Source organism: Camelina sativa, chromosome 12 (genome assembly GCF_000633955.1).
Source record: "Camelina sativa cultivar DH55 chromosome 12, Cs, whole genome shotgun sequence".
NCBI classification, from domain to species: Eukaryota; Viridiplantae; Streptophyta; class Magnoliopsida; order Brassicales; family Brassicaceae; genus Camelina; species Camelina sativa.
This window is the reverse complement of record NC_025696.1, coordinates 3008018-3031618: the sequence shown is the minus strand read 5'-3', so window position 1 is coordinate 3031618 and position 23601 is coordinate 3008018. Positions and strand designations below refer to the sequence as shown.

Below are 23601 nucleotides of genomic sequence, written 5' to 3'. Positions count from 1 at the left end.
TAAAGCAGACACGGAGCTTCAATCTTTCGACACGTGTTTGCAAGCACGGACGAGTCACGTGATAAGCACGCTAGCTACGGGAGTTGAGGTTCGAGCGCTCTCGTTCGATTCCTTGAAAGAAGTGACGCAGTGTTTGTTGGAGATGAACCAAGAAGTTGTGAAAGTGATATTGGATTGCAAGAAAGACATATGGAAGAATCAAGAAATGTTTGAGCTCGTCGAAGATTACTTTGAGAACAGCTTGAAGACGCTTGATTTTTGTGCTGCTTTGGAGAAAGGCTTGCAACGAGCTCGTGAAAGTCATCTTTTGATTCTTGTTGCTCTTCAGCAGTTTGAAGATGAGAGCCTTGTTCAAGGTAACACTTTTTATGAACTTTATTTTCTTAATATTTATAATAAATTAGGGACAGGAAAAATAAAGTTTCATATTGTCTTGTCCTAATCCCGTTTTACTCATATGAAAATGTATTCTCAATTGACATTTCTAATTTTGAAATCCTGGGATGGAAATTAAAAATTTTCTGTGAATACAAGTAAATTANGGATAATTGTTGCAATTTCTATATTCCTTTTATGATTGAAAAGTGAAAACAATGGAAGACAAATCTTTTTCACATTTGAATTGAGACTATACACTAAATTTTAATTTAATAAAATTGTGGCAAGTATCAATGGCTTCTATATTTTCAGAGATATATATATATATGTATTTTTATTATTTTTTAAATGATATGAATTTTAATATCAAATCAAATAATATTAATAATTCTAATGATAATAATAATGTGAAAATAGAAGTAGCTTTTAAATTTGTGTTAATATTTAAAATCTATAATTCTTATTATTTTTCCTCTTATATATATATATATGTAATTTTATTATTATTTAATCTTGAACTTTTATTATTTTCCTCTTAATATATGTGATATTAATTATATATTCCTATATTAGTTATATATATATATATGTACATATATATATAGTATGTAAAATAGAAGAATTGGGGAATCATCAAGCTGATTTGTGTAGCAAATATAAGAGAACATACTATAAAACTGTGACTAATATTCAATGGCTCTAATTTTTTTTGTTAATTTATGGGATATGGAATTATATGATTTTTAAAATGATATGAAATTTAATATCAAATTAAATAAATAAAAAGTAATATAGAAAATATCAGTATCTTTTAAACTTTTGTTGATCTATGGGATATGGATTTATATGATTTTCAAAATGATATGAATTTTTTTATCAAATTAAGTAAACTAAAAAGTAATGTAGAAAATATCATTATCTTTTAAAATTTTGTTAGTATATACATCATACAATCTAGAATTCATATTATTTTCATCTTATGTAAGTAAAACCAACTTTCTTTTTTGACATGTAAGGAAATCCAACTTACATATATACTAATCACTCAATATACATTAATTAGTTATATAGATGGATAAATTAATCACTATTTAAAATAATTAGTATATGATGCTACATATATATGTACATCTCTCTCTCTATATATATATATGTATACAAGTTTTTGTGTTCTCTTTTGTCTCTCCCAAATCTGTTCTCTTTTACTGTGTTGTAGCCTCTGGTACGCCCGACTAAGTTATATCTTTTTCTCACTAATCGTTTCGCTCGGTCTCGACCTTTTGTTTTAGTCTATATATTCTTCTTTCATCTGTGCACGCATTTGTATGTTTTAAACGCATTGGTTGATCTGTTTTATTCATCTTCAGAATCGAATTCGGAACTGCGTTAATAATGGGAAACAAAACAAGCAAAAATTCAATGAAGACATCGGCCAAGGTCTACGCGACGGAACTGAGAGCGTACGAGGCTGCATGTAAAAAAGACAAGGAGATCCAGTCTTTCGACACGCGTATGCACGCACGGACGAGTCACCTGATAAGCATACTAGCTACGGACGTTGAGGTTCGAGCGTTCTCGTTTAATTCCTTGAAAGAAGTGATGCAGTTTTTGTTGGAGATGAACCAAGAAGTTGTGAAAGTTATCTTGGATTGCAAGAAAGACATATGGAAAGATAAAGCAATGTTTGATTACTTTGAGACTAATTTGAAGATGCAGAATTCTATGATGCTTTGGCAGACAGCATGCATTTGGATCGTAGTAATCACCATTTGATTCTTGGTGTTCTTCGGCAGTTTGAAGAAGAGAGCCTTGTTCAAGGCAAAACTTTTATTTTGTGGTTTTAAACATAGAATGGGAAAACTTAAAATAAACTTCTTACCTTTTTAATTATTTGTTATATATTTTTGGTTTTGGCAGGTGGGAACGGATACAAGAAGACACTTGAAAAGCTGAAGGATTTCGAAGACGCACAGAATCCTTTTGGCGAAGACTTCTTCAACATGTTCCAATCTGTTTACAAACAACAGATGCTAATGCTTGAGAAGCTTCAGCTTCGTAGGAACAAGCCCGACACATGCTCCAGCATCATCTTCGTGGCTACCTATGCCACGGTGCTCATCTGCTCTGTTGTGGCTGCGGCTATGTCCGCTCCTCATGTGGCTCCGGGTCTCGCTGCTCCAGTGCCACTCGGTACCATGGGGAAATGGATCGACTTGCTGTGGAAGAACTATGAGAAAGCACTCAAAGAACATAAAGACGTGATCACTTCGATGCAGCCAGGGACATATCAATGGCTTTAATTTTTTTGTTAATTTATGGGATATGGATTTATATGATTTTTAAAATGATATGAAATTTAATATCAAATTAAGTAAATAAAAAGTAGTATAGAAAATATCAGTATCTTTATATTTTTGTTTATCTATGGGATATGGATTTATATGATTTTCAAAAAGATATGAAATTTTTTATCAAATTAAATAAACTAAAAAGTAATGTAGAAAATATCAATATCTTTTAAAATTTTGTTAGTATATATATACATCATACAATCTCGAATTCATATTATTTTCATCTTATGTAAGTAAAACCAACTTTCTTTTTTGACATGTAAGGAAATCCAACTTACATATATATAAATCACTCAATATACATTAATTAGTTATATAGATGGATAAATTAATCACTATAAATTAATTAGTATATGATGCAACATATACATCTCTCTCTCTCTCTCTCTCTCTCTATATATATATATATATACAAGTTTTTGTGTTCTCTTTTATCTCTCCCAAATCTGTTCTCTTTTACTGTGTTGTTGCCTCTGGTACGCCCGACTAAGTTATATCTTTTTCTCACTAATCGTTTCGCTCAGTCTCGACCTTTTGTTTTAGTGACAGACGTTTGGAGGACATTTGGCACCAATAGCTCAACACTCGATCTTGTTCCCTAGGACAGGAAATCGTGAGAGTTCCAAGGGTGGAAAAGACAAAGATGCTCAGTTGCCCCAACAAACAGAAGAGAAACCACAACTATTTTTGAATAAATTCCACACAGAAATGGCGGAATGACGAGCAAAAGGTCTATGCTTCAAGTGTGATGAATTCTTCACACGATGGCATGTTTGCAAACCAGTCCTTTTTCAAATCACGGTTGTCAATGATGGAGCTAATCAGGACGACGAACCAATTAAAGAGGAGGACATGCCATGAGCTGAAGCTTGAGGACAAACTTCAAGTGGAGGAGGGGAGTAATGATACGATCATAGGCTTTTGATATATTATTAGGATTATATAATTATGGCTTTATTCCTTTTAAGTTAGATTTAAAGTTTTCATAATTTTCTTTTGATAGACATAGGTCGGTTTGTAAGGTCCTATATAAGGACCCTCTTATGCTAATGAGAATTTTAAGCTTCCAACAATTAACCTAATTCTCCAAAGAGAGACTTGGGTTAAAAGGGAAGTTAGTTTTCAATCTATTGTTCTTAAGTTTAAGCAACAGGTGTGATAACAAGATCTAAGGCCAAGGCTTTGGCTCATAACACTCATGGGACATGAAACTGGCACTATGATAAAGTTATGAAACAAGCACATTTCCATGAGAAAAGACTTATCAACTGCTTAAAAGATAAGTTAGCAGTTCTCATTCTTCAACACCTGAATGATGAAGACTATAAATAATAGTACAGATTCTCTCTGAGTTTTAACTATCATTTAATGTTCAATAACTCAAAACTACTGTTTATGATAATTGTTGCAATTTCTATATTTTTTTATTATTCAAAAGTGAAAACAATGAAAGAATCTTTTTCACATTAGAGACTATAGTAACTAAATTTTAATTTAATAAAATTGTGGCAAGTATCAACGGCTTTTAAATTTTCAGAGATATGGATTTATGTGAGTTTTTAAATGATATGAGTTTTAATATCAAATTAAATTTTAATAATAATACTAATCAATGATAATTAATAATATGAAAATATCAGTAGCTTTTTTTTTGTTAATATTTAAAATCTAAAATTAGATTATTTTTCCTCTAATATATGTATATTAACCACTAATTATATATTAATATATTAGTTATAGATATGTATATATATAGTATGAAGTATATATATAGTATAAGTTTATTTCTCGTCTCTCCCAAATCTGTTTTCTTTAACAGTGTTGTTGCCTCCTCTGGTACGCCCGACTAAGTTTATCTTTTTCTCACTAATCATTTCTATCAGTCTCGATCTTTTGGTTTAGTCTATAGATTATTTGTTAAACGCATTTTTACTATTGAGACAATCTGTCTTATTCATCTTCAGAATCGAACTTGGAACTGCGTTAATAATGGGAAACAAATCAAGCAAACATTCAAAGACAAAGGCTATTGATACCAAAAAAAAAAAGACATCGGCTAAGATCTATGCAACGGAATTTAAAACGTACGAGGCTGCATGTAAAGAAGACACGGAGATCCAGTCTTTCGACAGGCGTATGCACGCACGGATGAGTAACGTGATAAGCACGCTATCTACGGGCGTTGACGTTGAGGGTCGAGCACTCTCGTTCGATTCCTTGAAAGTAGTGACGGAGAGTTTATTGGACATTAACCAAGAAGTTGTGAAAGTGGTAATAAATTGCAAGAACGACATATGGAAACATAAAGAAGTGTTTGAGCTCGCTGTAGATTTCTTTGACAATAGCACGAAGACACTCGACTTCTGTTATGCTTTGGAGGAAAGCATGTGTCTGGTTGGTAGTAATCACCAGTTGATTCTTTCTGCTATTCGGCAGTTTGAAGAAGAGAGCCTTGTCCGAGGCAAAACTTTTTATATCTTCCTCTTTTTTTTTTTTTTAATGGTTTTAAGTTTTAACCCACCTTAAATTACTAGGATGGGAAAATATATTTATGTAACTTTTATTTTTGTTTTACGTACTTTGTAACACTTTGTTTTCTGGTTTTGGTTGGCAGGAGGGAACGGATACAAGAAGACACTTAAAGAGCTGAAGAAATTCAAAGACGCAAAGACTCCTTTTGGCGAAGACTTCTTCAAGATGTTCCAAATCGAACAACAAATGCTGATGCTTGAGAAGCTTCAGATTCGTTCGAAGAGGCTCGACATTAAGCTCAAGCGCATCCGCACATGGCGAGAAATCATCTTCGTGGCTACCTACGCCACTTTGCTCATCTGCTCTGTTGTGGCTGCGGCTATTGCGGCTCCTTCTGTGGCTGCGGCTCTCGCTTCTGTCATAGTGCCAATGGGTGCCATGGGGAAATGGCTCCACTCGCTGTGGAAGAAATATGAAGCAGTTAAAGGACAGAAAGACATGTTCTTTTGGATGCAGGTAGGGACGTTTGTAGCAGTGAAGGATTTGGATAATATCCGATTATTGATCCAACAGTTGGACAAGGAGATCAAGAGGATGGTGACGAGTGCGGAATCTGCGGTGGAGCATCATGATACAGTCAAGATTCAAATCCATGAGATTGAGAAGGTTCTTTTGGTGTTTAAGAAGAAGATAGAAGAATTGGGGAATCGAGCTGATTTGTGTAGCAAAGATATTATAAAAGCAAGGGAGGTGGTTTTCAATAAGGTCATCCATCATACCTGAAATGGTTGTAGCAGCAACTGAACAAAACAAACAAACAAAGAATAGTACATATTCTAGCTATCTTGAGTTTTACTATCAATATGTTCAATAATAATTCAAAACTCCTATCTAATATAATAAAGTAGGCTTACACCCTCTAAAGATACCCTATCTAAATGCCACGTGTCACATCTATATTCTCTGATTTTTTTTTGGATCTCATCCTATTTTTAATGGGCTTTTACTCGACATTTATCTCGTATCTCAGCCTATTGTTAATGTCCTAAAACTAGACGTTTGTCTCATATCTCTTCCTTTTGTTAATGGTTTGAAACTGTATGGGTCACACAAAATTTCTCGCCTTCCCAAACCGAAACCGACGGGATCTCCGACTTCAGTCTTCTCCTCTTCCTCACCTCTCTCTCTCTTCCCCACCCTCCCCCTTATCTGTTCAACTCCGCGAGATTTCTATTCAGCCCACTCGAAGTGACTCTCGACGCCTCAATTCCATTGGATAGAGGAAAATGAGGTAAATTTCACTGTTTTGGGCCGATTTTGAATAGGCAGAATTGAGTAATGCAAGTATGTGGCGGAATTGAGAATCGAAAAAATTGTGTCTTTTTTGGCTTTTTCGTTTGTTCAATTTAGGTTCTTGAGCTTAAAATTAACATAATATAATAAAGTAGGCTTACACCCTCTAAGGATACCCTATCTAAATGCCACGTGTCACATCTATATTCTCTGATTTTGTTTTTCGATCTCATCCTATTTTTAATGGGCTTTTGATAAAGTAGGCGTACACCCTCTAAGGATACCCTATCTAATAAAGTAGGCTTACACCATCTAAGGATACCCTCTAGGGAAATTGAGAACTTTCCTTTTTCTTTTTGGATAAGAAAAGTTTCTCTTCATGATCTCATCTTGAATCTTCCATTCAAGATGTTCATTCAGCTAAGCAGCCGCCACTTGGCTTGTCCAAATCAGCCTTAAGCTTTTGTACTCAAACTCTTCAACTCAGCTTCTTGTACTACTTCTTGTATTAACGTCGGACTAGTACAAGAACTGCTTCAGACGTTTGATACAACCTCTGATACATCTAACAACAAGGTTCTTGATTCAACACCTTATCTTTTCGGCTTTGTGTTAATCACTGTGTCAGCATAATCACCAAATACTACTTAAGCTCTGCTCTACCAGCATTTGTATTAAGTAATACTTCATTCTCTTTGTCAAGTAATACTTCAACTTCTGTGTCAACTCTTCCCGCATTTGTATCATGTAATGCATCAGCCTATGTACACGTTCTGTCTTGTTTTAGTAGAGAATCCATGACATGTTTTAAGCCTTATAAAACTTCAATCAACACAACATCTTCAAATTTCTTCTCGGTCCTGAGCTTAGAAAAAGCAGCAGGTTTCTTCTTCTTCCATTCACTGTGAACTTCACTGGAAAACCCATCTCTTGCAGCCTCCATGGCAGGAGCAAAGGCCTCTACAATTGATAGTCCATCTCTATTAAATGATTCAACTTTCTCCCCAGATCGAGAAGGAGATTGAGATCACCGGGATGGTGAAGAGTGCGGAGTTCGCTGTGGAACATAACGAAGTCAAGATTGGGATTGATGATATCAAGAAGAAACTTGAGGTGTTTAAGAAGAACGTAGAGGAATTGGGGACTCAAGCTGATTTGTGTAGCAGAAATATTAGAAGGGCAAGGACAGTGATTCTTCAAAGGATCATCAAGCATCCTAATAATGCTAGTAGCAGCAACTGAGCAACACAAACAAAAAAACTAGACCAGTTTCTCTCTTCTTGAACACCTGAATGATGAAGACTATAAATAATAGTACAGATTCTCTCTGTGTTTTTACTATCAATCAATGTTCAATAACTCAAAACTACTGTTTATGATAATTGTTGCAATTTCTATATTCTTTTTATGATTGAAAAGTGAAAACAATGAAAGAATCTTTTTCACATTAGAGACTATAGTAACTAAATTTTCATTTAATAAAATTAAATTGTGGCAAGTATCAATGGCTTTAAAATTTTCAGAGATATGGATTTATGTGAGTTTTAAATGATATGAGTTTTAATATCAAATTAAATTTTAATAATAATACTAATTAATTAATAATAATAATATGAAAATATCAGTAGCTTTTATTTTATTTTTGTTAATTTTAAAATCTAAAATTAGATTATTTTTCCTCTAATATATGTAAATATATATATAGTATGAAGTATATATATATGTATACAAGTTTATCATTTTCTCACTAATCATTTCTATCAGTCTCGATCTTTTGTTTTAGTCTATAGATTCTATGTTAAACGCATTTTTACTATAAGAAAATCTGTCTTATTCATCTTCAGAATCGAACTTGCAACTGCGTTAATAATGGGAAACAGATCAAGCAAACATTCAAAGAAAACGGCTGTTGATACCAAAAAAAAAAAGAAGACATCGGCTAAGATCTATGCAACGGAATTTGAAACGTACGAGGCTGCATGTGAAGAAGACACGGAGATCCAGTCTTTTGACAGGCGTATGCACGCACGAATGAGTAACGTGATAAGCACGTTATCTACGGACGTTGAGGGTGGAGCGGTCTCGTTCGATTCCTTGAAAGTAGTGACGGAGAGTTTATTGGACGTGAGCCAAGAAGTCATGAAATTTGTATTGGATTGCAAGAAAGACATATGGAAACATAAAGAAGTGCTTGAGCTCGCTGTAGATTTCTTTGATAATAGCACGAAGACGCTCGACTTCTGTTATGCTTTGGAGGAAAGCGTGTGTTTGGTTGGTAGTAATCACCAGTTGATTCTTTCTGCTATTCGGCAGTTTGAAGAAGAGAGACTTGTCCGAGGCAAAACTTTTTATATCTTCCTCTTTTTTTTTCGTGGTTTTGACCCACCTTAAATATACTAGGATGGGAAAAAATGCTTATGTAACTTTCATTTTTTATGTTTTACGTACTTTGTAACACTTTGTTTTCTGTTTTTTTGGTTGGCAGGAGGGAATGGATACAAGAAGACGCTTAAAGAGCTGAAGAAATTCAAAGACGCAGAGACTCCTTTTGGCAAAGACTTCTTCAAGATGTTCCAAATCGTTTACGAACAACAAATGCTGATGCTTGAGAAGCTTCAGATTCGTACGAAGAGGCTCGACAATAAGTTCAAGCGCATCCGCACATGGCGAAAAATCGCCAGCATCATCTTCGTGGCTATCTACGCCACTTTGCTCATCTGCTCTGTTGTGGCTGCGGCTATTGCGGCTACTGCAGTGGCTGCGGCTCTCGCTTCTACCATAGCTCCAATGGGTGCAATGGGGAAATGGCTCCACTCGCTGTGGAAGAAATATGAGAATGCAGTTAAAGGACAGAAAGACGTGTTCTTTTCGATGCAGGAAGGGACGTTTGTAGCAGTGAAGGATTTGGATTATATCCGGTTATTGATCCAACAGTTGGACAAGGAGATCAAGAGGATGGTGACGAGTGCGGAAACTGCGGTGGAGCATCATGATACAATCAAGATTCAGATCCATGAGATTAACAAGGTTCTTTTGGTGTTTAAGAAGAAGATAGAAGAATTGGGGAATCGAGCTGATTTGTGTAGCAAAGATATTATAAAAGCAAGGGAGGTGTTTTTCAATAAGGTCATGCATCATACCTGAAATGTTAGTAGCAGCAACTGAACAAAACAAACAAACAAAGACTAGTACATATTCTAGCTATCTTGAGTTTTACTATCAATATGTTCAATAATTCAAAATTACTATTTATGATAATTTTTGCAATTTCTCTATTCTTTGATGATTGAAAACAATGGTAGACAAGTCTCTGTCACATTTGAGACTATGATCAGTAACTAAATGCTTCGGCCCATGCGTTTGTATCAGTAATTTCCAAGCACAAAGACAAGTATCTCTGCCACTTGGACTAAACCATATTCAAAAGCTAAAAACTCCACCTCTCTTTTCTGTCTATGGAGAGACTTGTAGAAAAAAGAAACATGCGTAGTATAAAGCTAATTAAACTACCAAAATCAGATCCCTATAACCTATCAATATGGATGAGAGTGGGCTAATATACTAAAAGTCTTAAAGGAACTCAAAAGTACAAAACTATAGATCATGAGTTTGGGATCTGAAAACTAGCTAGGGCAAAGGAACTGTACGCGATAGGAGTACTCAAACTGACCAAACACCTAATTAGGTAATATGTTAATTAATTTTAAATTTTTTAATAAAATTACATATTAACTTTAATATATAATTGTGAAAATATCAATGGCTTTTAAATTTTTGTTAATTTATGGGATATGGATTTATATGATTTTTAAAATGATATGAAATTTAATATCAAATTAAATAAATAAAAAGTAATGTAAAAATATCAATATCTTTTATAAATTAGTTAATATATACATCATACAATCTAGAATCTATACTATTAATTGGGGAGTACAAAATAAGATTTTGGAAAGAAAAAAAAACATATCATATATCCATGTTACCAAACAGGTCCAATTGCTTATATAATTAAAATAAAAAAAAAAATAAACAATATATGGTAAACAAAATGGTTTAAAGTTGTTACCGTAAAAGCAAATTATTAAATTTGAAATTGTATATATAAATGGTTTTAGATTTTGAGATATTTATAGAAATCTAATTTAATATTTGAATATTATCTTTTATTTTAGATTTTTAAATTTTCTTAACCAAAAAAAAACTATGTTAATTAATTTATCTTAATACATATGGAAAAAACAGAAAAAAAAAAGAAAACCTTAGTATATATTAACTATATATCTATACTATTAAAAATATGAAAACCTAAGTATAGATGCGTATACAAACAGATTTTTTTCAAAAAATGAATATAATCAATTTGTTCTATATATAAGAAAATCACAATTCAATTCTACAGCCATATAAATAGAACCGATAATTACTCAATATCTTTGAAAGCTAATTAAAGTTTGGTTCCATAATAATCAAAGAATTAAAATTGAAAATTATATATTTATAAATATGTAAACATATTAGATTTGGTTTCATATTGTGAGATATTTACAGAAATAACAAATCAATTTAATACAATTAGATAAAAACAAATAATTATTTAGTTTAGATTTTGCAATATTTCCTAAACGAAATTTAAGAATTAATCATGATTAGTATAGATAGAAAGAATTAAAAATCAAAAATTTATACATGTAAAAAAAATTAATTTGATTATATATTAAAAGATATAGAAAAGTGTATGTAGAGTTTCAAATTGGCTAAATATATTTATAATATTAAAAGAGAAATATTTTTCACTATATAGTCATAGAGTTCTCTATTATTAAATGTAATGTCATTCAAGTTAGAACAAAAAAAAAAAATGGTAGTTTGGTCAATATAAAAACTTAAAAACCCGCGGATCCTAAAGTGATCCGGTTCGTTTGTAGTCGGGTTAAATAAAAAATATGTGGATCCTATGCTATCCGGTAGGGCTGGGAAAAATATGAGAACCCGAAAATTTAACCCGAACCCGATTAAAAATACTCGATCCGAACCCGAATCTGAACTTTAAAAATATCCAATTGGATGCTTTTTATAAATGAAATGGGTACCCGAACCCGATTGAGTATATCCGAACACCCGAACAAATACCCAAAACTATCCAAAGTTATATATATTTAACAATAGGTTGAGTTAATTTACAAGTTTTGCAAATAATTTTATAATCACTATTACAACTTACTAGATAAATTAGTTTTCATTTTTAAATATGTCAATTTTCATATGTTAATTTAGATAAATTATATAGTTTTAATTTTGAATTTGATATTGTAAGAAGTCAAAAATTATCGGCTTGTGAATTTGATATTTTGTTATTTAGAATTGTCCTTTTCTTTTAATGAATTCAATTTGGTTTGATAACTTTGATTTTTTTATTTATTTATGATTATAATCATTTTTAATGAATTTGGATTGATTTAGGGATCTTTTACTTTGGTTTGGATTAAAAAATTACAAATCCGATCCGAACTCGAAATATAATTTGAGACTTTGGGTGAAACCCGAAAATACTTAAACCCGATGGGTGTTTATCCGAACCCGACCCGAAATCTAAAAATATCCGAATGAGTCTTATGTTTCTAAACCTGAAAACCCGAAAACCCGAAATACCTGACCCGAAACCCGAAAGGGTACCCGAATGTCCACCCCTACTATCCGGTTTGAAAAGATTCAGATCCTACCCAGTAGGGGTAAAATAATAATACTAACTACAAGCATATTTAATCCCTAAAATCAATCAAACTATTTAATGCATTTAAATGAAACTATCCAATTACAAACAACTAATTTAAAATTCAAATTTATAAAAAGTAAATTTGTTATTATCAAAATCGGGCAATTAAATTTAAACTTATATATGTAAACATATTTAATTTAGTTATATATTTTGAGATATTTACGGAAACAATAAATATATTTAAATTATGATTTTCTATTATTTTCCTAAAATCTATATATCAAACTTAAATGAACGAAATTGAAGATAATGACGAATATCTTTTTGTGTTAATATATTAAAATATTTTGTGTTAGGAAATCCTAACTAATCTAATCACTATATAAGACATATCAAACTCTTCCATTTCATTCATTCACAAATATGTTTTCGAGCATCAAAGTTTTGAGTTTTGAATTTTCTAACTTTTATTTTTCATATTGGTTTTAAGTGTTTCAGATTTGGAACTCTTCAGAAACATGTGAAACATAAAACTCAAGATTGTAAAACTTTTAAAATAATGGTGCAGGTGAAAGGATCAAATATTTCTAATCGATTTTTTCTTATCATTCTTTTTTAATTATTTTTTTGTTTTTATATGTTAGTAGATATATACATTAACTATAATAGTGTATTATTTTTATGCTCCATGATTATATTGTTACATGTTGTCTATTAGGTGAATTGAAAGGAAGGATTTTGAAGCATGTCATACTTGAGAATGGAGAAACTATAATCTATTGATTTTTTTTTTTCATTTTCAAGAGTCTGAGACACTGTAATTAGTTGAGTTGTATAGGTTTATATTATGGATTTCTATTACTATAGTATTTACATGTTCTTAAGCAGAAAAAAATTAGAACAAATTTCAACCGTTGATATATATTTTCTAACAAATTGCTTACAAACCGGAGGATGATTTCGATCTTGGTTCATGAAAGTTCTCGGTATACTTTGAAAGCAAGAGATCTTAGAAGGGTGCAAAATTCAAATTTAAAATTAGAATGATCAAAACTATTTATCTTTTGTGAACTTTGTTTAAATTAGAGGTTTACATGAAAAAATACATGAGGGACTAAAATTGAAATTGGTAAGAGCCATTTGGAATTATTTTAGTTTCGGATTGACATTTCATTTTTTTCTTTACTTTACTTAAAATTTGTAATAAATTTTGAGACATCAAAAATGAAATTTGACTTATATATTCTGCTCACATTATTATTCATTTTTTTTCTGTTTTTATGTTATAAAGTTCTCAACTGTTTCTTAAAAACAATATTGAAATTATATAAGATTTTTTGTCTACAAATAATATTTACAAAAACACAGAATTCTCATAAGAAAAACAATCTACCCTTTTTTGTGTGCATAATGTTGATGGTGGTTACTGTGTTTGTAAATTAGTTTATTAATTATCCTTTAATAAATCGATCAAATAATTACATCCACTACGAAATATTTGTGATCAAGAATTCCCAAAACTGAAAATAACCACAAAGCAACCAAAAGAAACTTTGTGATCCTTACTATTTATAATTAAAAGCAACATAAACTCTCACCTATATATATAATGATATACCTTTAGAACGTATTATAAATAATTATTATATCTAACTTTTAATGATATACCTTTAGAACGTATTATTATTATTTTATTTTGAGCTAATTTTCCTGTTTTAAAAACCCCCGTCTAACACCGATTACGCCCCGCAAAATCGCTAGGCCCACCCTCTCCGCCTCGATTAATGACTAATCCCCACCTAGCATCGATTATCCAATTATACCTGTTTAATTTGGTTATAACTCGTCTAATCCGATTACTTTCCGCTGAATTTTGTATATAATGATTATTTTCAAAACCAAATATAAATCAAATATTTTTTTTGTTATTTGGACATTTAAATTAAGAGTTTATGATGTTTTACAATAATTAATGTACAAACTTTTAATGAAAATCATAATTTTTTTTTAAAAAATACGTTTTTATGTGTTTACCGTAATTTTAAAGACAATACTACAGTTTTATATCTTATTTGATATTTTTATTTTAACATAAACAGAATTATACATATATTTAAAACTATATATTTTTATTTTATTATTCATTTAATAAAATAACCCTAAAACTAGTCCCCGATTAATTCCCATTTAATCTCTGATTTTCTTGTTAGGCGCTAGGCCCATCCTGACCGCCCGACTAGCGCCTAGCAATTTCTAGAACATGGAATTATCTATTTATTTTCCTTGAAAACATTATTTTATTTTTGAATTATATCGACGCTTACAATCTTATATGTAACATGTTTTTTAAAAGGCATTAAAGTGTGTTTTACAATATTAAAATTTTAAAAACAAAGAAACGTAATGCAATATAGATGAACCAGACATAAAATAATAAGAATAAAAAAGTCAACTAATTTTGTAATATTGTTTTATTATATGATATAGAAATATACTATTAACTATATTTGTGTCTGTCCCAAATAGTATTTTGGTAATTTTTGTATTAGTTCCATCCCGTTTTCAATCGGAAATAATTTTTTTTGTCTAATATCAGAAATGTCATATATCGAGAATCTTCACTATTGGAAATGCATTCTCTATACAACTAGAATTCAGGTACAAGATGAAACATGAATTACATCCACTCCGAAATATTTGTATCAAACATGTTTTAATTATTTTTATAGTTTTTTACATACACTCTTATGTCTTTTTTTAAAACAAAAGTTATAATATAAATGCTATATCAAGTTATTATTTTTGGGTACTTGGTGTACTAATCGGTTCTCAAATTTGTAACCCTCACCGACCCAAAACTGATAGTACCCGAACTTAAACCGAACCCATATATTGAAAAATACCTAATAATTCTATTTTTCAAAACCCGTTTAACCAAACTTGATCAGGTAATATCCCAACCTAAACGGGTTACCCGAAAGTCCAACCCTACTAAAAATAGATTTGCAAAAATAATCCGTATATACATTCTATATTGCAAATCTGATTACAAATTTAGTTTTTGAAATTAACCCCGCACGTACGTGCGGGTCCGAACCTAGTCCTTATTATTTTCATCTTATGTAAGTAAAACCAACTTTCTTTTTTGACATGTAAGGAAACCCCAACTTACATATATTAATCACTCAATATACATTAATTAGTTATATAAATATTTAAATTAATCACTATTTAAATTAATTAGTATATGATGCCAACATATATATCTATATGAAAGATGAAATTTCTTGAACTGAGAGATTACTACGCAATTTTTAATTTTGGAAAACAGGTCTTTGTGTTGTGATTACTTACAGAGAAGACGAAGATTTGGTCATAACAAATCATCTAGCTTTTGCCTTGTGATGCCTTTGATACCTAGCTACGTTATTAACACTCGTTTCCCTGCAGTGAAAAGAATCAACACATTGAATTCTGGTGCATTGTCGAGTTCCAACTTCAGTAGCACCTTGTTGTTCAAAAAAAAAGAAGGGAGTATTGGTTAAAGGATAGAGATAAACTTCTAACAGAAGAAAATAAAGAAACGATACCTTCAGGTCTGTTTGCTCTCTCCATCTCTCTCTCTCTCTCTCTCTCTCTCTCTCTCTCTCTCTCTCTGTCTTTCTCGTCGCCATCGGACTCGGACAAACATCAAACAGTGTCCCTGCAGTGATAAGAATCAGCACATTAGAAGAAAAACTATAACAAGAGACAAGACAAAGACCTAATTTACCTTTGAATCAAGCAATTTGATGTTGTTTTACGTAAATCCAATCTTAAACCTAGACCTTTATAAATCTTACCTCTAAAGTATAAATACCAGGTAGTCTAAACTTTCATAATCCTCAAAGTAATCACAGAGTTCTACATTTTGATTCTCCACTTGAGAAACTTCCGTTGAAGCTGCTATTGAAGATGTCTCTGCATTATGATTAGTCAATGAAATTGTTTGAAGATGAAGCCCCTGCAACGATAAGAAAATGAAATCTTTGTACACTAATAAAACAGATCCATCAAGCTATGAGTCTGTTATAAAGTGATGAAGGGTATTTACCTTGAATTATGGCAGAGATTTGGGAAACTTTTTTGTGGTGCAGGCAAAAGCTGGTGCTATGGGGTGAAGTCCTTGCTGATTTTGAAACAATAATTGGCTTCCATGTCTTAATTTTCCATTATTTAGCTTTTTCCTTGTGATGGCTTTTATTTTGATGAATCATATTGCTAGTGCTAGCCAAGTATTTAACACTCGTTTCCCTGCAGTGAAAGAAATCAACACATTAAAAAATACTATAATAAGAAGAACGTGAGACCATGGTGGTTATTAAGAATGTCAACTACCTTTATACATTTTTATGATTACTGCGGCCTTTGGCATGAGACAATTATGGCGCCTTGTTGTTCAACAAAAAAAAAAAAAACAGAATCATTGGGTAGACAAGGATGAACTCGAAACAGGACAAAGAAAAGAAAAGAAAATCTGAGAGGAATTTGAGATTACTTACAGAGCAAGAAAAGGGGTATTCCATGGTCTTGGTCAAAATCCCTAACACTTCAGTAGCACCTTGTTGTTCAAAAAAGAAAAAGAAAAAAGAAGGGAGTATTGGTTAAAGGATAGAGATAAACTTGAAGCAGAAGAAAATAAAGAAAAGAATAAAATTTTGAGATGACTTACAGAGCAATAAGAAGAGGATTTATTTTCCATCGTTTGGGTCCATAAGTCAGCATCGTCCTTAACATCAATGGGAAGAAAGTGAACCTCCATATACCTTCATCATCTAGAGAAGCTGCACCAACAAAACCAAAAAGTTTTAGTCTCACTTATGGATGGGGACTACTGAAGCAAACGTATCGAGTGCTTGTGAGTATTGGAACTACTTGCCTGAGTAAAGGCAAAAATTCAAATGAGATTTGGAACATGCACACGCACACGCCTGATTCACCCAAAAGAAACAAACAAACCCATTACAAAGCAAATTCGAGTGAGTTTTATGGAAGCGGACAAGGGAAGAAAGACCTGTATTACCTTTAAAAATCGGTTTGATGTTGTCACTGTAAGAACGACCACCCGCGACCATTTTTGGTCTGAATCTACGTCATCCTCCAAATAATCTGGCTGGAACACACGAACACACACCTGTTTCACCCAAAAGAAACCAACAAACCCATTATTTAAGAGAACCATATACAAAGAAAAGGTAAACTCTTATTTCAAAAACAAAAACATTCACAAGCCAAATAAAGATAACAGAAGAGTTAAGGAATCATAGAGTTTAAACCTGTGGAAGGGAATTGTTGGGATGAGGGAATGACAAGTACCTTAATGTTCAACGGGTGCTTCTTTGAATTTTGGTGCCTTGTCGAGTTTCAACTTCAGTAGCACCTTGTTGTTCAACAAAAAAAAAAGAAAAAGGGTCATTGGGTAGTCAAGGATGAACCTGAAACAGGAAGAAGAAAAGTAAAACATGGAGGAATTTGAGATCACTTACAGAAAGCAAGAAGAGGAGTACTCCATGGTTTAGGTCATAATCCTTCACACTTCAGTAGCACCTTGTTGTTCAAAACAAAACAAAAGTATTGGTTAAGGGAGATAGACAAAACATGAAACAGAAGAAAGTAAAGAAAAGGAAAAAACTTTAGGATGGCTTACATAGCAATAAGAAGAGGACTTCTTTGCCATCGTTTTTGTCCATAACTCAGCATCATCCTAAACATTAATGGGAAGGAAGTGAACCACCATAAATATATATCTCCATCATCTAGAGAAGCTGCAACAACAAAACCAAATATTCTCAATCTCACTTATGGATGGGACTACTGAAACGTACTAAGTGCTTGTGAGTAATGGAACGACGTGCCTGAGTAAAAGGCAAAACATTCAGATTAGAGTTGGAACACGAACACGCACGCACACACCTGTTAAACCAAAACAAAAGTAATAAACAAACACATGAATTAAAAAGCAAATTGGACTCAATTTTATGGAAGCGGACAAGGAAAGACTTATCGATATGTTACCTTCCTCCGGCAACCGTTATAGGTCTGAATATACTTGGTACTGTCCTTGGAAAAAAAGATCTGAGTCAACGTCGTCGTCAGGGTTGGAACACATTAACAGTTTAACACACACCTGTTCCGTTTCAACACCTCAAAAGAAGCAACAAACCAATTGATTTAATAAACAAAAACAGAGCGTTTGTTTCAAAAGCAAAACATTCACACATCTTTGTAATAGTAGAAAGAGAATAATCAAAATCGATTTGTAGAGTTGAGAAAGAGATATCTCTCTCTCTCTCTCTCTCTCTTTCTCTCGTGGCCTTGCGATGGCTATGATTTTTGCTGAATGAGACTCGGACAATCATTGTTACCCTGCAATGACAAGAATCAACACAATTAGAAAGAAAGCAAAAAAAACCTAGATATTACCTTCTTTGAATCGAACAGTTTAATGTTGTTTTTACTGTAAGAGCACGTCGGACAGACGGACACCGTTTTTGGTGTTCTGAATCTTCATCGTCCAAACAAATAAATCTGAGTAAATAATCATCGTCCTCCTGGTTGGGAACACGAAATCGAACACACAACTCATTATTAAAAAAGCCAAACTCTGATTTTTAAAAAGCAAAAAAAAAAAAAAAAAAAAAANTCAAAATCGAAGAAGAACACGAAACGATTACCTCGTCTTCTTGACTTGTTCTTCATGTCGCCGCCGCTACTAGAAGAATCGAACTCTCTCTCTCGCGCTCTCATTCTCTCTCGTCGCTCACTCTTTCTCGTCGCTCACTCTCTCTCTCTCTCTCAATTGAAGAGTCTGTGATCCCTATAATTTTGCGTTGTCCAGATACTGAGTGAGAGTCGTCAAATATTTATAAACAAAAGAGGCGAAAACAAAGAAAGGAAAAAGGAATCCTATTTTTTCCTTTTTGTTGTAATGTAAAAAGGCAAAAGGAAATAACCCTAATAGTAAATCACTTTCATAGGCTAATAAAAGCCCAACATATATTACACAAGCCCAATATAGGCCCAAATAGAAAGTTGTCAATGTTGCATTAATGACGTTTCTATACTCTGTTTCTCTGGCCGTAGGAGCCTTTTGATGGAATAAAACTATAAACGTTAGTTATTCAACATTTAGGATTAAGCCTTATAGTATAAGGTTTTCTGAAAATAAATTATTACAGTATTTGCTTGACGTTCAAGCAGATTAAAAGTGGAACCAAAAAGATTACAAGTTGACAACAATACTAACCCAAACCATTAAGTTACATGTCCATTTGGAAGCTAGTAGAAGATTAAATATACCTAAACACACTAAAATTTTGTAACTCATTAAAGTACGCTCTTGAAATCTTCTATTAGGCATCACTGAAACCATAAGTTACAATCGGAGATGATAAGCAATAAGAAGCCAATACGTGATTGATTTCAATTTTCTGAACCCAATTTAATTAACCTCACAACAAACAATTTATTGCCGTAGGGAAGAATATGATATGTTGGAGAAGGGAACCTTGGGAAAGAAGAAACCAAGTTGATGCAGCTTAATATATGTGAATCAGAAATCATTTTCATTCAAACACTTTTTTCAACCCCTGTGTAGTTTCTAGCTAGCCTCTGTAGCCACCGAACAGTAAATCAATCTTTAGCAAAAACCATCACAATTCTTGGGGAATTTTGTTTTCGATCATTAACAATCTTTTTTTAGTGTTTATAGTGTTATATTTTGATATTTCTTACCCAATAACGAAGAAAAATAAATAACAGATTTTTAATAATGTTAAAATTTTCAAAATTTCACTCTTATCCGGGCGAGCTGATTTCTTAGTAATAATAATAACATTGCATCATTTTATTCAAATTTTAAATCTTAACATGAATCATAACATTCCTCAATGAGTAGCCGGATTTAAAATGAAGAAAAATTATTAATCTCCCTTTTTACAATTGTGTACCAAGAATTAAAGTGAAAATTTGAAAACCTTTTAAAAGGTTAACACGTGTTTTCTATATTTTTACACTGATTTTGTGGATTGATGAGTAGATATGTACGATGAAAGAAAACCTTTCAAGTCATGCTTAACACCAAAACATCTCTTGTTAATTTAGTCATTAAAATGAGTAAGTTTTGAGCTGTGACAACATTTATTTTTCTTGCAATTGTGTACAAAACAAATTAAAGTGAAAACCTCTTTTTTAAAAAAGATAACTTGAATATTAATGTTTTGACGTGCGATTCAATTGTATTCAAAGAACTAAACTACTAATACCGTGTAGGATGAAAGAAACTCTGTAAAAATCATGCTTGGTATCCAATAATCTATATTCTAATTGGCTAATAATTTTAGTAAGTCTTTAACGCGTGTAACTACTGATACTTCTCGTTAAACTAAAAGTTAAACTTAATCAACAAGTTAAACTAAAGTCACCCTCTCACAACGTTGGTAACAAAGTCTTGATCAGAATCATTCCTCTATAAATACATCACATACATATGTGTTTTTCGTCACCAAACATATTTTAATTATCATTAGAGAGAAGAAGAGAGAAAAATGGAGAATGTTCAAAACAAAAGAGAAATGGCTGTGGAGGCAAGTTTCGAAGCACTTCCTATACATATACAAAGGGAGATACTGTCACGTTTGCCTCTGAAAACCTTGTTGAAATGCATCTGCACCTCAAAGAAATGAGCGTCTCTTATCCGCACAGAAGAATTCAAAAATCTTTACTTGAGCCGATCGACGAGAAAGCCTTGATTGTTCTTCGCAGTCTAAATAATAATGCTAAATAATAATGTTGTCTCGACTAATAGTCTAGTACTACTATAATCTTATTGGGTTTGTTTGTTTCAATGTCTATTGAAAAAATGTTTGTTCTATTCAAGATGTAACGTTGCGTTAGTGACGTTTCCATACTCTGTTTCTCTGGCCGTAGGAGCCTTTTGATGGAATAAAACTATAAAAGTTAGTTATTCAACATTTGGGTTAAGCCTTATAGTATAAGGTTTTCTGAAAATAAATTATTACAGTGTAACTACTGATACTTCTCATTAAACTAAAAATTAAACTTAATCAACAAGTTAAATAATTCAAAATTAGTATTTATGATTTGGATACTAATTTCGATGCAGGTAGGGACGTTTGTAGGGGATGCTCGTTTTATAATAATAATTCAAAATTAGTATAGGGGATGTTCAATAATTCAAAATTAGTATTTATGATAATTTTTGTAATTTCCGTATTCTTTAATGATTGAAAATAACGGTAGACAAGTCTTTGTCACATTTGAGACTATGATCAGTAACTAAATGCTTCGGCCCATGCGTTTGTATCAGTAATTTCCAAGCACAAAGAGAAGTATATCTCTGCCACTTGGACGACACCATATTCAAAAGCTAAAAACTCCACCTCCCTTTTCTGTCTATGGAGTGGAGAGACTTGTAGAAAAAAGAAACATGCGTAGTATAAAGCTATCTAAACTACCAAAATCAGATCCCTGTAACCTATATCTTATACGCAATCACTACTTCTTTCTAATTTTTATTCTCCTGATCCCTATCAATATGCATGAGAGTGGGTAATATACTAAAAGTCTAAAAGGAACTCAAAACTATAGGTCATGAGTTTGGGATCTGAAAACTAGCTAGGGCAAAGGAACTGTACGTGATAGGAGTACTCAAACTGATCAAACACCTAATTAAGTATAATATGTTAATTAATTTTAAAAATTTAATAAAATAACATATCAACTTTAATATAAAATTGTGAACATATCAATGGCTTTTACATTTTTGTTAATTTATGGGATATGGATTTATATGATTTTTAAAATGATATGAAATTTAATATCAAATTAAATAAATAAAGAGTAAATTAGAAAATATCAATATCTTTTATACTTTTGTTAATATATATATACATCATACAATCTAGAATTCTTATTATTTTCATCTTATGTTTAAAACCAACTTTCTTTTTTGACATGTAAGGAAACCCCAACTTACATATATTAATCACTTAATATACATTAATTAGTTATATAGATGGATAAATATCATAAATTAATCACTATTTATCATAATTAGTATATGATGCAACATATATATATATGTATACAATTGTTTGTGTTCTCTTTGTCTCTTCCAAATCTGTTTTCTTTTACTGTGTTGTTGCCTCTGGTACGCCCGACTAAGTTATATATTTTTCTCACTAATCGTTTCGCTCAGTCTCGACCTTTTGTTTTAGTCTATAGATTCTTTTTTAATCTGTCGCATTTGTATGTTTTAAACGCATTGGTTGATCTGTTTTATTCATCTTCAGAATCGAATTCGGAACTGCGTTAATAATGGGAAACAGAACAAGCAAAAATTCAATGAAGACATCGGCCAAGGTCTACACGAGGGAACTGAGAGCGTACGAGGCTGCATGTAAAGAAGACACGGAGATCCAGTCTTTCGACACGCGTATGCACGCACGGACGAGTCACGTGATAAGCACACTAGCTAAGGACGTTGAGGTTCGAGCGCTCTCGTTCGATTCCTTGAAAGAAGTGACGCAGTTTTTGTTGGAGATGAACCAAGAAGTTGTGAAAGTGATCTTGGATTGCAAGAAAGACATATGGAAAGATAAAGAAATGTTTGAGCTCGTTGAAGATTACTTTGAGACTAGTTTGAAGACGCACGAATTCTATGATGCTTTGGCGGACAGCCTGCAGCGGGTTCTTAGTAATCACCACTTGATTCTTGGTGTTCTTCGGCAGTTTGAAGAAGAGAGCCTTGTTCAAGGCAAAACTTTTATTTTTTTCCTCTCTTTTATTCGTGGTTTTAAACAGAGAATGGGAAAACTTAAAATAAAACGTTCTTACCTTTTTAACACTTCGATTTATATTTTTGGTTTTGGCAGGTGGGAACGGATACAAGAAGACACTTGAAAAGCTGAAGAATTTCGAAGACGTACAGAATCCTTTCGGCCAAGACTTCTTCAACATGTTCCAATCTGTTTACACACGACAGATGCTAATGCTCGAGAAGCTTCAGCTTCGTAGGAAGAAGTCCGACAAGAAGCTCAAGCACAACTGCTCCAGCATCATCTTCGTGGCTACCTATGCCACTGTGCTCATCTGCTCTGTTGTGGCTGCGGCTATGTCCGCTCCTCCTGTGGCTCCGGCTCTCGCTGCTCCAGTGCCACTCGGTACCATGGGGAAATGGATCGACTTGCTGTGGAAGAACTATGAGAAAGCACTCAAAGGACATAAAGACGTGATCAGTTCGATGCAGCCAGGGACATATGTAGCAGTGAAGGATTTGGATGATATTCGGTTATTGATCCAAGAGTTGGATATTGAGATCAGGAGTAT

The 23601-nt window shown here is 32.5% G+C and overlaps 4 protein-coding genes and 3 long non-coding RNA genes across 8 annotated transcripts in view; 4 read left to right on the top strand and 3 right to left on the bottom strand.

Moving 5' to 3' along the window:
- Positions 1-2678, top strand: part of LOC104733148 (UPF0496 protein At4g34320-like) — a 6455-nt gene extending 3777 nt beyond the window's left edge. Inside the window, exons 4-5 of the mRNA XM_019233466.1 lie at positions 2-356; positions 2296-2678. Coding sequence (XP_019089011.1) covers positions 2-356; positions 2296-2678 — 738 coding nt within the window. The remainder of the gene's footprint in view (position 1; positions 357-2295) is intronic.
- On the top strand, positions 4719-6083 carry LOC104733147 (UPF0496 protein At4g34320-like). Its single transcript, XM_010452755.1, has 2 exons — positions 4719-5190; positions 5344-6083. The coding sequence occupies exons 1-2, from the start codon at positions 4719-4721 to the stop codon at positions 5982-5984; spliced, it is 1113 nt and encodes a 370-aa protein (XP_010451057.1). The 3' UTR covers positions 5985-6083.
- LOC104729795 (UPF0496 protein At4g34320-like) lies at positions 6271-10154 on the top strand. Its single transcript, XM_019233750.1, has 3 exons — positions 6271-6492; positions 8339-8794; positions 8981-10154. Exons 1-3 carry the CDS (start codon positions 6488-6490, stop codon positions 9636-9638), a joined length of 1119 nt encoding a protein of 372 aa, XP_019089295.1. The 5' UTR covers positions 6271-6487; the 3' UTR covers positions 9639-10154.
- Positions 9384-17033, bottom strand: LOC104729796. 2 transcript variants are annotated; one of them, XR_002034489.1, is made up of 8 exons: positions 16925-17033; positions 16755-16813; positions 16591-16643; positions 16307-16506; positions 16056-16216; positions 15804-15916; positions 15568-15721; positions 9384-9468 (listed from the first exon to the last, which is right to left on the bottom strand). It is a non-coding gene; the product is annotated as an uncharacterized LOC104729796 (long non-coding RNA). The 2 variants fall into 2 exon arrangements; XR_002034488.1 differs by lacking the exon at positions 9384-9468 and having other exon boundaries at positions 15471-15721.
- Positions 17132-18025, bottom strand: LOC109128051. Its single transcript, XR_002034490.1, has 5 exons — positions 17900-18025; positions 17739-17799; positions 17529-17632; positions 17276-17386; positions 17132-17183 (listed from the first exon to the last, which is right to left on the bottom strand). It is a non-coding gene; the product is annotated as an uncharacterized LOC109128051 (long non-coding RNA).
- On the bottom strand, positions 18092-19053 carry LOC109128053. Its single transcript, XR_002034492.1, has 4 exons — positions 18927-19053; positions 18711-18803; positions 18268-18618; positions 18092-18165 (listed from the first exon to the last, which is right to left on the bottom strand). It is a non-coding gene; the product is annotated as an uncharacterized LOC109128053 (long non-coding RNA).
- On the top strand, positions 22394-23239 carry LOC104733146 (UPF0496 protein At4g34320-like). Its single transcript, XM_019233745.1, has 2 exons — positions 22394-22423; positions 22566-23239. The coding sequence occupies exon 2, from the start codon at positions 22591-22593 to the stop codon at positions 23173-23175; it is 585 nt and encodes a 194-aa protein (XP_019089290.1). The 5' UTR covers positions 22394-22423; positions 22566-22590; the 3' UTR covers positions 23176-23239.